Here is a 12,618-nt window from a genome sequence, read left to right as displayed (position 1 = left end):
CCCCCAGCCCTCCCCACTGCCCCCAGCCCCCCCGTGCCCCCCCGCAGTCGGGGTTGGGGACAGGAACAAGGCCGGGGGGGGGGCGGAGGCGGTTCGCGGGGGGGTGTTTACCCGGGCCGTGTCCCCGCTGTCCCCCCCCCGCTGTCCCCCCCCCGTTGCCCCCCCCCCGCTGTCCCCCAGCTGAGCAAACAGATGACGCGGGCGCAGCCGCCACGTGCCGGCCCCGGCCCCACGGGGGACCTGGCGTGGGCCCCGGCCCCTTCCCAGTGCTCCCAGTGCTCCCAGTTCCCCGCCCGGACTGGGCAGCGTTGCCGCGACCCGGGGCCGCGAACGCGCGTGGGCGCCGCTGCCGCGGGGGGGGGGGGGGGGGGGGGGGGGGAGGAATGTGGAGGGGGCGGGGCCTGGGCGGGCAGGGGGCGGGGCCTGGGCAGGCAGGGGGCGGGGCCTGGGAGGCAGGGGGCGGGGCCTGGGCGGGCCACACCCTCACACGCCCCGCCCCTCCTCTCCTTGCCCCGCCCCCTCCGGCTCCTTTCGGGCCATCCCCGCCCCCCCCCCCCCCGCCCCCAGGCACCGCGGGGCCCCCCCTTTGTGTCCAGCGCCGGGGGGGGGGGGGGCACCCATGGGTGCCGGGGGGGTGCTGCCTCGGTCTCCCCCCTTCATTAAAAAAAAAATAATTGGGAATGAAGACTCCACACCCCCCCCCCCCCGGACACACTAATGGCCCCCCCCCCCCCCAAAACGGGGGGGGCACCCTGGAATTAATGTAGGTCCTACAATAACAACCCCGGGGGGGGATTGATGCCATGGGGGGCAATCTGCCACCCCTTGATTGGGGGGGGGCACAAAGCGTCTGGGGGTATGGGATGGCATGGCCCCCCCCCCCCCCCCAGGTGATGACCCCCCCCCCCCCCAGTGAACCCCAAAGCAGGGGCAGGGTGACGAGGACACCGGGTCCCCTGGTGGGACTGCAGGCAGGGGTGATGGGGGGGGGGACCTGGCACCACTGCCCCCCCCCCAAAAAAAAACACCACCATCACTATATCGGGGGGGGGAGGATGGGGAGGGGGGGGTCAGCCTTTATTTAAAACAACCCCAGCGGGCAGCCGGGCGCCCAGCACCCACACCCCCCCCCCCACCACCACCCCCCCGCCCGCGGCCGTCACAACCCCTCGGGGCTGGCCAGGGTGCCGTTGTGTTCCGGGGGGGGGTCCCGGCTCCCCCCCGGCCCCGGCCTCCGCCACCGCCGCCTCCTCCAGCGGCTGGTCCAGGCGGCTGGGGATGGACCAGTAGAGGTGGGCGTCGCGGCGGGCGGCCGCCGCCGCCAGCTGCCGGGCGCTGCAGGCCGGCGTGGGCACGGGCACGGTGTGGTGGAAGCCCCCGTAGTCCACCTCGTAGCAGCCCTCGGCCAGGCTCAGCACCGGCGAGAAGCGGTGGCCCCACAGCACCTCGTCCGCCAGGTAGGAGCTGCGCGCCTGGCACGTCATCCCTGCGGGGGGGGGGGGGAAGTGGGGGGGGGGCAGCCGGGGGGGGCGAGGGTCCCGCAGCCTGCACCCCGCATACGCGCACGGCACGAGCCCACCGCGCGTGGCACGGCCACGGGGTCGGGGAAGGGGATGGGGTGGCTTGGGGGGGGGGATGGCGGGGGCACCCGGTGCATGGCGCACCCCGGTTGGGGGGTGGGGGGCACCCCCGGTCTGTAAAGCATGGGGGGACCCCAATCTATAAGGCATGGGGCACCCCGATCTATAAGGTATGGGGCACCCCGGTCTGTGGTGCAGCCCGTGTATGGGGCACCCTGATTGTGGTGCATGGGGCATGGAGGTGATGTCCCCATGGAGGTGATGTCCCCATGGAGGTGATGTCCCCATGGAGGTGAGGTGTCCTCATGGAGATGTCCCCAAGAAAAAGATGTGTCCCCGTGGAGGTGTCCCCGTGGAGGTGTCCCCGTGGAAATGAAGCGGCCGCAGGGAGATGTCCTTGTGGAGATGAGGTGTCCCCATGGAGGTGTCCCCCTGGAGGTGAGGTGTCCACATGAAGGTGTCCCCATGGAGGTGGCGTCCTCATAGAGAAGTCCCCATGGGCGTGACGTGTCCCCATGGAGGTATCTGCATGGAGATGTCCCCATGGAGGTGGTGGTCCCACAGAGATGTCCCCATGGACACAAGGTGTCCCCGTGGAGGTGACGTGTCTGCATGAAGATGTCCCCATGGAGGTTGCGGCCCTGTAGAGACTTCCCCATGGACATGAGGTGTCCCCACAGACGTTAGGTGCGTCCCACCCTCCCTGGTGGCCCCGTTACCTGTGGCCTCCACCATGCCCTCGAGGATGACGACGATCTCAAAATCGTCCTTCTCCAGCTGGTGCCGCGAGACGTCCCAGAAGGGGCTGCGCTCGTCGATCTCGTGGCTGATGATGAGGGGCGAGACGAGGAAGAGGCGGTCGTCGCCCGTCTCGAAGCCCACGCTCAGGTCGGTCTGGTCCAGGGGGATGAACTCGCCCTCCTGCGTCTGCTTGGACTTGATGAGCTTGGCGCGGATGGAGGCCTCCACGATGTGCGAGTCCCGCAGGTCGCCCACGCGAAACATCAGGCAGAGGCGGTCGTCCCGCAGCGACACCACGGCGTGCGAGGAGAAGACCAAGGTCTCGGCGCGCTTGTTGGGCTGCGAGATCTTCACGAACATGCAGCCCACCATGAAGGCGTTGACCATGGAGCCCAGGATGGCCTGGAGCAGCAGCAGCACGATGCCCTCGGGACACTTGTCGGTGATGACGCGGTGGCCGTAGCCGATGGTGGTCTCCGTCTCGATGGAGAAGAGGAAGGCGGAGACGAAGCCGTTGAGGTTGTTGACGCAGGGCGTCCAGGCGTGGTCCTCCAGGTGGTCCAGGTCGCCGCGGCAGTAGGCGATGAACCACCAGATGAGGCCGAAGAAGAGCCAGGTGACGGCGTAGGCCAGGATGAAGACGAGGAGGCTGAAGCGCCACTTGAGGTCCACCAGGGTGGTGAAGATGTCGGTGAGGTAGCGGTAGGTCTCGCGCACGTTCCCGTGCTGCACGTTGCACTTGCCGTCCTTCTCCACGTAGCGCTGACGCTTGCGGGCCCCGGCCCCCCGGCGCCGGGGGGGGGCGGGGGGGGGCCTTGGCCTCGCTGGGCCCCCCCTCGGGCACCCCGCAGAAGGCGGCGTTGTCCTGAGCCATCGCCCTCAGCGCCTGCGGGAGGGAGGGGGTGGTGGCGCCCAACTGGGAGGCACTGGGAGGCACTGGGAGGGGCAGGTGTGGGGGGGCCGGCAGGAGGCTGGGGGGGAGTGAGGCACGGGACTGCGGGGGTGGGTGAGGGCACACGTGTGTGTGCACACGCATGGACACGTGTACACAATGCATGCACTCACAAAGTATGCATGCACACACATGCAAACTCACACACACGTGCACACCTGTGTCCAGCTGCTGGCAGGTGCACACGCACGCACACGCATGCACACGCACGCACACGCATGCACACGCACGCACACACGTGTATGCAGATGCACGCACATACAAACACACGCACACATCTGCAAACACGTGCACACAGCTGCACACGTGTGCATGCACACACACACACACACACACGAGCAGATACCGGCACGCCAGCACCCAGGGCTGTGCGCACACGCGTGTTTTGCCCACTGGTGGGGTGCACGCACATGCGTGCAGCCCGGGGGGGGGTGGGGGGGGGTGGGGGGGGGCTCCTTGCACGCTGCCATGCACCGGAGCGTGTGTGCACCAGTCCTGCGCACGCACTGGACCGATGCCAGCGCACGCACACGGAGCTGGGCGATGCACACGCGATGAACACACGCATGTGCACCCCCCCCAGCCTATCCTTGCCCCCCCCCCCCCCCCCCCCCCAAGCTGTGCCCCACACAACCCTGCCCCCCCCCCCCCCCCAGCCATGGGGCACCCCACGGCCCCCGGGCTTGGGGGGGGGGGGGGGGGGGGGATGGCAGCACAGGTGCCCCAGGCAGATTGGAGGGGGGGATGGGGGGGGGGGGGGGGCATCTTTCCCAAAATGTAGAGGGGGGAGGTGGGGGGGGGGGGGCACCCATCACCTCTGTGCAGGCCTTGGGTGCCCCTGACCGGTGTCGGGGACCCCAGCGCCACCCCCGTGTCCCCTCGCTGTGAGGAGGGGGGGGGGGGACTGGCGGGGGGGGGCGTACAGATGGCAGGGCTGGGGGTGCGGGAGAGAACGGGGCGGGGGGGCAATACGGGGGAGGGGAGCAGCAGGAGCCCCCCGGGGCTGTCCCCTCCACCACCCCCCCGCTCTGCCCCCCCGCCCCCCCCCGTCCCGGTGCCCCCCCCATCCCGGTGCCCCCCCCCCCCGCACTCACCGCTCCCCCCGCGGCTCCCGCCGGGGCGCGCAACCCCCGTGCGCTGCGCGCATGGCGCAGGAGGAGCGCAGCGCCCGGCTCCGCTCGGCTCGGCCCCCCGGTCCCGTCCGGTGCCGCTCGGGCTCGGCTCGGTTCGGCCCGGCCCAGCTCTTCCCCCCCCCCCCCCCCCCAACACCGCCGGTTTCACCCCCCCCCCCCCCCCGCGCCTCCCCCGCCGGCCGCGCTCCGCCGTTCCCCGGCAACGGCTGCGCCCCGGGAGCGCGCGGCTAAAAATACCGAGCTGCGCCCGCCCCCGGCACGGCCCCCCCCCCGGCCCCGGGCCGAGCCGAACCGGGCCAACCCCCCCCCTCCTCAACCCCCCCCCCCAGGAAGGGCAGAGCGGCGGGGCCACGCGTGGCACGCTGCCCGCGGGGCGTGGGGAGGGGGGAAGAAATGCGCCGGGGTTGCCCCCACGCGTGTGCTCGGGGACACGCGTGGCACGGGGGGGGCGCTTGGTGCTGCGCTCCGCTTGGTGCTGCGCTCCCCCCCCCCCCCCCAATTCCTCCCCCGCCGCCGGTTGCCCCCCCGCCCCCCCCGGTAGCCCAGCGGCCGCCCGGTGGCGGTGGCGGCCCCGGCCCCTCCCCGGCCCCCCCCCCCCCCGGGCGGACAAAGGCGCTTTGTGCCGGGACCGGCCCGGGAACAGCGGGGCCTTGTGCGGGGGGGGCGGCCCCACGCACCCACGGCCACGCACCCACGGCCCCGCGCACCCACGGCCCCACTGCCCCGCGCCCCCCCCCCCCCCCCCCCCAGCCGCTCCCTCATCACCAGCGGGGGGGGGGGGGGGTGATGGTGTCGGGGGGGGGGCCCACGGGTGACACCCGCCCGTGCCCCCACTCCCCGCGGGGGGGGTCTCAGGACCCCACGCGAAAACACGGGGGGCACGGGCGGGGGTGGGGGGCCGGTCCCGGTGCTGCGGCCGGTGGGTTGAGGTGGGGGGGGGTTGTGGGGGGTGCTCGGGCCCGCCCCCCCCGCCCCGGGGCCGGTAACGTGACCCGGACCGGGCTCGTTTTCCACCCCATTAACCCCCCCCCCCCCCCCCCCAAGCCCGCCCCACGCCGGCTCCTCCCCGCCCCCCCCCCCCCGCCTCCCCCGGCCCCCCCCCCAACCCCCCCCGGGCCCCCTCCCCGGCCCCGCCAATCGGTGCCAGCCGGGCCCGGCGAGGCGGCCGGCCCGGGGAGGGGGGGGGGGGGGCGCGGGGGGGGCCCCGTCCCACCGCCGCCGGCCCCGCCGAGCCATAAAGCCCATGGGGAGCCGGCGGCGGCCGGGCTGAGCGCGGCCAGGCACCCCCGGGCGCCCCAGGGTGCCCCCCCGGCAAGGTAAGGGGCCGCCGGGGGTGGGGAGGTCCCGGTCCCCTGAGCCCCCCCGCCCCCCGCCCCAGTAAAGCCCCCCCTTGTCGCGGCCAGGCCACCCTGGGGGTGGCGAGGGGCTGGGGGCAGCCGGCAGTGCCCCCCCCCTGCTGGATGCGGCTCCGGGCCGGTGGCCCCGCGCCCCCCCCCCCCACGTCCCGGTGTCCCGTGCCCCCATCACCTCACGTCCCGGTGTCCCGTGCCCCCACGTCGCCGTGGTCCCCATCCCCGTGTCTCGGTGCCCCGTGTCCCCGCGTCCCTTTATCCCCCACCCCCGTAGCCCCATGTCCCATGTCCCCATGTCCCGAGTCTCCCTGTCCCCCGTCCCCATGTTCCCCGTGTCCCCCCATCCCACCGTCCCCATGGCCTGTCCCCACGTCCCCCTCCCCCCTTCTGCCCCCGATGTCCCCGTACCCCCGTGTCCCATGTCCGCCACCCCCTTGCCCTCCACCTCCATCCCCACGTCCCCACACCCGCTGTCCCCATGTCCCCATGTCCCCCGTCCCCACATCCCCGTATCGCCAGTGCCCGTGTCCCCACATCCCCCCCTCCCTGTGGGTCTCCCCCCTCCCCAGCCCAGTGGGGACCTGGACGGACGGACGGACAGAGAGGGAGACGGACGGACAGACACGGACGGAGGGCACCACGTCCCTCAGCCCATTCCCACCCCACTCCCACCCCCCCCCAGGCATCTCTGGGGCCACCCCTGTCCCCTCTACCGCAGCCCACGGGGTGTCCCCATTGCCCCCCGCCAATGGGGCCCGAGGCCACGGGGTGGTTGGGGGGGGCCCTTCCCTGCCCCAGGGACGGGGGGGGGCAGGGTCAGGGCATTTCAAGGGCATTTGGAGTGAGGGGGACAGGGGGGCACCCACAGGGCGCTGGGTTAGTGGCACCGGCCCTGGGTGGGCTGGGGATTAACCAGGCTGTGGGTTAACGGGGCTGGGAGTTAAGCAGGCTGTGGGTTAACCAGGCTGCGGGTTAACCAGGCTGTGGGTTAACCAGGCTGCGGGTTAACCAGGCTGCAGGTGAACCAGGCTGCAGGTGAACCAGGCTGCAGGTTAGGCACGCCGGATTAGCTGGGCTGTGGATGAGCAAAACCACAGATTAGCTACGCTGGATTAGCCAGGCTGTAGGTTAGTCACGCTGGATTAGTGGGGTTGAGGATTAGTGGGGCCACAGATTAGCTGCGCTGGATTAGCAGGGTTGTGGATTAGCCACGCGGGATTGGGCTGTGGGCAAAGGTGGGCTGTGGGTTATCCAGGTGTGGGTTATCCAGGTGTGGGTTATCTGGGTGTGGGTTATCCCGGGATTGGATTATCCGGGATGTGGGTTATCCGGGATGTGGGTTATCCAGGTGTGGGTTATCCCGGGATTGGATTATCCCAACTGTGGGTTATCCAGGGTGTGGGTTATCTAGGTGTGGGTTATCCCAGGCGTGGAGTACTGCAGGTGTGCTTTATCCGGGTGTGGGTTGGAGGTGTGGGTTATTGGAGGTGTGCGTTATCTGGGTGTGAGTTATCTGGGTGTGGGTTATCCCGGGTGTGGGTTACCCAGGTTAGTCGGGCTGCGAGTTACACCCCCCGTGAGCTGCCGGTTAATGGGTCTGGGGGTAACGATGCTGCGGGTTACCCGTGCTGCGGCCGCGGGCGGTGGCTTCTCCGCTGGCTACGAAGGCTGAGCCGCGTCGTCCCCGCCGGCCTTATCCGCCCCATCGGCACCGGCGCCGCCAGCTCCCGTGGGAGCCCCCGCGCCCGTGGGTCCACTGGAAGCGCTCCCGGCCCCGCCGAGCTTCCCTGGAGGCGGCGGGCTTGAAAAGAGGCCAAAATGGGCTTTTTTTGCCCCAATCCACAGCCGGCAGCGGGGTGGATTTGTTGGCAGTTAATGGGGGTTGAGTAGCACTGGGGGGGGGAAGGATTTGTCATTTTGGGGTCCCCTGGTGCTGTGGGGACCCCCCCCCGGTGTCCCTGCTGTGCTAGAGGGGAAACCGAGGCAGGGTTTGGGAGGGGTCCCCAGTCCCATCCTGCCCCCGCCGCCCCGCTCTCGGCATTTTCCTGAATTTCCCGAATTCTGCAGCTCGGGGCCGGCAGCGCGAAGGGTGCGGGGATGGCGCTGGCCTCAGGGCCCCCCCAGGTCCCCCCCCAGGGCCATGCCGTACTCTGTGCTCAAACCGGGTGCGATGGGGGTCCCGGGGTGCAGCGCGGGGGCTCGGGGGGCTCCGATGGACAAGGGCAGGGGACCCAGGGGACAGCGGCCGAGCTGGGTGGGTGGCAGGGGGACGCTGGCCCCCAGGACCCCCGCTGGGGGGCCAGGCTGGCCGGGGGGGCGGCAGCGAGCGCGGGGCTCTGCATGCTAACGAAGCGCTTCGTCAAAGCGCCTTTGTGCCCCGCCAGCTCCATTGAGGCCTCTCCTCCGGGGCGCACAAAGGCCCCACTGTCCCCGTGTCCCCGTCCCCCCCCCCCGCCTGCCCTTGCACAGCCTCCCCCCCCCCAACACCCAGCCCCACGGGACCAGCCCCACGCCGCGTCCCCCGGTGTCCCCAACCCCGCCATCCCCAACCTTCCACGGGGACGAGGTGCGGACCCCCCGCTCCCAGTTGCCACCAGTATCACGCCCCCCCATTTTTGGGGTGGAAAGGGGGGAAAATGGTGCTGGCGGGGAGCCCGGCCACGGCTGGCACCGTGCGGGCACGGGAACAGCGCCCGGGTTGGCGATGCCAGTGGGGCGTGGGGAGGGGGGGCACGGGTCCCTGTGTCCCCTGCCCTGCAAGGACCCCCCGCATGCTTGGGGGGGGGGAAACTGAGGCAGGAGGCGGGGGGGGGGGGTTAATGGGTAACCGGGCGGAGCAGGTGGCGGTCGTGCTTGGTGGCGGCCGTGCCCCGCGGCATCGTCCCCGCACTGGGAACAAGCGGTGCCTTGTCACAACCTGTGTCCAGGGCGCGTGGGGTGGCACGGGGGGGCTGCCAATGGGGGGGGGGGGTGGGGGACCCCAGAAATGGGGGGGTCAGGATGTGCTGAAAGGGGTGCAGGGAGCCCCCGAGTGAAGCAGGGCGTGGGGACCCCGAAGAGGGGCAATGGGGAGCTTTTCGGGGGGGGCAGGGATCCCAAAAAGGGGTGCAGGGATCCCAGGGAAAGGTGCAGGGACCCTGGGGAGGGGAAGGACCCCAAAAAGGGGGGAGAAGGGCATAGAGGGGTGCAGGAACCCCAAATACAAGCACAAAGGGAGCCCCAGGGGTGAGGGGACCCCGAGGGGGGAGAGGAGCACGGGGAAAGGGGGGCAAAAGGACTTGGGGGGGTGCGGGGCCAACTGTGGGGACATGCGGGGGGTGCCGGTGCCTGTCCCTGCCGGCACGGGCAGAGCTCGGGGCGCAGGGAGGGGCACTGGGGGTGCAGTGGCCCCAGGCCATGGAGCTCTGGGGAACACGGGGTGGTTTTGGGGACAGGGTGGCTCTGGGGATGCGTGGTGCCCGCGGGGACAGGGGGGGGCCTGGTCCGGGATGGGGACAGGGCCCTGACCCGGTGCCACCGTCCCCTCCAGCGGGTTTCGCCAGGAGGGGACGGATGTGGTGCAGCAGGGACAGTGGCAGCGCCGCCCGGGGTGGCCGGTGCCTTCCGGGTCCCCCGGCTTTGGCCGGCGCAGGGACACGAGGCTCCAAGGAGACCCCCCAGGGTGCCACCGCGTCCCCGGTGTCCCCGGCACGCTGCCTCGCCGCAGCCAGCTCGGAAACCGCGGCGGGGCCAAACGCTGGCGTGGGCTGAAAGGGTCCTTTCTGTGCCGCCGGGGACCGGGGTCGGGGACAGGGACGGGGACGGAAGCGCGCCTGGCGCCGCCGCCAGCCGTTTGTGCCCGTCGCCTCCCATTCATCCCCTCCTTCCTCTTCCTCCCGGCCTGATTCAGTCCCCGGCCCGGCCAGGACACCCAGGTCCTGTCCCCAGGCGAGGTGGCAGGGTGACAGCCAGGGACATTGCGGGGCCTGGCAGCACCGGGGAGGACAGGGAGGGAGGGAGGAGCGGACGGACGGACGCAGACGGACAGAGGGACAGGTGAGCGGATGGGGGCATAAAAGCACGGACGGACGGACAGAGGCACACGCGGACAGACAAGGGTACGGATGAGGGAAGGCAGGGAGGGACGGACGGACAGGTGGACGGGGGAGTGCTGATGGGGGCGATGGACGGACACACGGACAGACAGGTGACCGGAGAGGGCGCGCGAGGACAGACGGATAAAGGTAGATGGACAAATGGGTGGGTGGGCAGGCAGGTGGTGGACGCGGGGACAGGCAGGACAGACAGACAGGTGGGTTAATCGATCAGTAGGGAGAAGGATGGACGGACAGACGGGGTGGACAGACAGGGGGATGGCTGGAGGCTGCGAGGGGCGACAGCAGCCACCAGCACCGAGGTGCCTCGCATCCGTCAGGTCCCGCACAGCTGGGCTGGGGTCCCCAACGTGTCCCCAACACCGAACCTCCGTCCTCAGCCTCCATCCATCCATTCCTCCCCTTAGCTGCCTGTCCTCGCGCTGCACCCCACCCATCCCCCTGCCTTCTCCTGCCCCCCACCCACACTTCCGTCCATCCACCTATCCATCTCCATCCATCCTGTCCCCCATCCTTCCCTCCATCCCATCCCCTTTCTCCACCCTCTCCGTCCGCCTTCCCCACTTGCCCCCCACCCCCTCGTGACTCTCCCCCCCGTGTCCCCCCCCCGGCTCACGGCGCCCCCTCCCGCAGATGACGTCGGCCACGAAGGTGTACTACAGCCAGACCACGCAGACCGACAGCCGCCCGCTCATCGGCTCGGGCCTGCGCCGGCGCCGGGTGATGACCAAGGATGGCCGCAGCAACGTGCGGATGGAGCACATCGCCGACAAGCGCTTCCTGTACCTCAAGGACCTGTGGACCACCTTCATCGACATGCAGTGGCGCTACAAGCTGGTGCTCTTCTCCGCCACCTTCGCCGGCACCTGGTTCGCCTTCGGCGTCGTCTGGTACCTGGTGGCCGTGGTGCACGGGGACCTGCTGGAGTTCGACCCGCCGGCCAACCACACGCCCTGCGTCATGCAGGTCCACACGCTCACCGGCGCCTTCCTCTTCTCCCTGGAGTCGCAGACCACCATCGGCTACGGCTTCCGCTACATCAGCGAGGAGTGCCCGCTCGCCATCGTGCTGCTCATCACCCAGCTGGTCCTCACCACCATCATGGAGATCTTCATCACCGGCACCTTCCTGGCCAAGATCGCCCGGCCCAAGAAGCGGGCGGAGACCATCAAGTTCAGCCAAAACGCCGTGGTGGCGCAGCACAACGGCAAGACCTGCCTCATGATCCGCGTGGCCAACATGCGCAAGAGCCTCCTCATCGGCTGCCAGGTGACGGGCAAGCTCCTGCAGACCCACCTCACCAAGGAGGGCGAGAGCGTGCGGCTCAACCAGGTCAACGTGGACTTCCAGGTGGACACGTCGTCCGACAGCCCCTTCCTCATCCTGCCCCTCACCTTCTACCACGTGGTGGACGACGCCAGCCCCTTCCGGGACATGGCCCTGCGGACGGGCGAAGGCGACTTCGAGCTGGTGGTGATCCTCAGCGGCACCGTGGAGTCCACCAGCGCCACGTGCCAGGTGCGCACGTCCTACCTGCCCGAGGAGATCCTCTGGGGCTACGAGTTCACCCCCGCCATCTCCCTCTCGGCCAGCGGCAAGTACGTGGCCGACTTCAGCCTCTTCGACCAGGTGGTGAAGGTGGCAGTGCCCTGCTGCGTCCACGAGACCGTGCGGTTCGGGGACCCCGAGAAGGTGAAGCTGGAGGAGTCCTTGCGGGAGGCGGCGGAGCGGGAGCGGGAGGGAGCGCCGCTGAGCGTCCGCATCAGCAACGTCTGAGACGCCGCCGGCCCCTGGAGATGCCACCAGCCCTGGAGATGCCACCAGCGCGGGGAGACGCCACCGGCTCTTCCCCCCCCTTCCCGGCTCTCGCCGTCCTCCTGGGCCTTTCCCCCCTTCCTCGTGGCACGGGGCTGCCCCGGGACCCGCGTGGGTGCTTGCCCACCGGTGGGACCACGTCCCCCTCGTCCCAGCCCACGTGGGGATGGGGCTGTCCCCGTCCCCCTCACCTAACGCTCTGCTAACACCAGCCAGAGACCCCCAGCCCCTCTGCGCTGCCAGGAGGAAGGTGGACACAATCCTGCCGGGAGACGCTGTCCCTGGGGTGGGGGGCACACGGCCACCCCCAGCCCCTGGGGACACGGTTTCTCACCAGCTGGGAGCTGCCTCGCTGCTCGATCCCGCCCCGGCGAGCCAGGAGGAGCGGGACGGCTCCGTGCCAAGGGGGGAAACTGAGGCAGGACCCCCCCACCACACACACACCGAGGCTGCCCCCAGAGCCGGGGCCCCCTCCCCACGCTGCCCCCCGGCCCCCTGCCTGCGGGATGGGGACACCGGGGTGTCACCGATAATCGGACACGGCCGCGGCGCCGCGTCCCCGCTCGAGCCGCCACGGGCCTCGAGCACGTCGCTGCTGCTAACGTAGAGCCTCCGCCTATTAACGCGCCTCACCGGGCAGCCCCGCGGCTCGGGGCTGATCCTCCCTCGCTGCACTGAGTCCAGGTTATATACACACGTGTATATATATAGTGCGACTAATCTCTATATATATAAACGGGGAAGAAAGGTTTCACCCCTGGAAAGACTCACTCATTCGAGCCCTGCTTCTGCTGGGGGCGCCTCGGGGTCTCGGCCTCGATTTGGGGGGAGAAAAGACAAAGAAGTTACTAAATAAAAGTTCTATTGACAGGCAGAAAGGGCTCTGCCCGCGCGCTCGCAGCGATGCCGAGACGTCCCCGTGCCCAGGGGTCCCGGGGGGGGTGTCCCCCG

The 12,618-nt window shown here is 70.6% G+C and overlaps 3 protein-coding genes across 6 annotated transcripts in view; 1 reads left to right on the top strand and 2 right to left on the bottom strand.

The window, feature by feature from the left end:
* RNF115 (ring finger protein 115) overlaps window positions 1–540 on the bottom strand; it is a gene marked incomplete at its 5' end in the record, with an annotated part of 8,381 nt that extends 7,841 nt beyond the window's left edge. The window contains one exon of the mRNA XM_080569727.1: window positions 490–540. Coding sequence (XP_080425853.1) covers window positions 490–540 — 51 coding nt within the window. The remainder of the gene's footprint in view (window positions 1–489) is intronic.
* Window positions 541–1,057: 517 nt separating this feature from the next.
* Window positions 1,058–3,195, bottom strand: KCNJ9 (potassium inwardly rectifying channel subfamily J member 9; the record flags this gene model as incomplete). Its single annotated transcript, XM_080570038.1, is given in 4 exon segments — window positions 1,058–1,210; window positions 1,212–1,486; window positions 2,300–3,134; window positions 3,136–3,195. Coding segments are annotated over 4 exon segments (1,221 nt in total). The 3' UTR covers window positions 1,058–1,159.
* A 2,370-nt stretch (window positions 3,196–5,565) lies between these two features.
* On the top strand, window positions 5,566–12,435 carry KCNJ10 (potassium inwardly rectifying channel subfamily J member 10). 4 transcript variants are annotated; one of them, XM_080570040.1, is made up of 2 exons: window positions 5,566–5,722; window positions 10,486–12,435. In XM_080570040.1, exon 2 carries the CDS (start codon window positions 10,486–10,488, stop codon window positions 11,626–11,628), a length of 1,143 nt encoding a protein of 380 aa, XP_080426166.1. In that variant the 5' UTR covers window positions 5,566–5,722; the 3' UTR covers window positions 11,629–12,435. The 4 variants fall into 4 exon arrangements, with proteins under 4 accessions (XP_080426166.1, XP_080426168.1, XP_080426167.1 ...); XM_080570042.1 differs by lacking the exon at window positions 5,566–5,722 and adding an exon at window positions 8,885–9,855; XM_080570041.1 differs by lacking the exon at window positions 5,566–5,722 and adding an exon at window positions 8,886–9,793.
* Window positions 12,436–12,618: the final 183 nt, after the last annotated feature.

Source organism: Anser brachyrhynchus (genome assembly GCF_964034855.1).
Source record: "Anser brachyrhynchus genome assembly, chromosome: 28".
In the NCBI taxonomy this organism is placed as follows: Eukaryota; Metazoa; Chordata; class Aves; order Anseriformes; family Anatidae; genus Anser; species Anser brachyrhynchus.
This window is presented reverse-complemented; position numbering and strand designations above follow the sequence as displayed.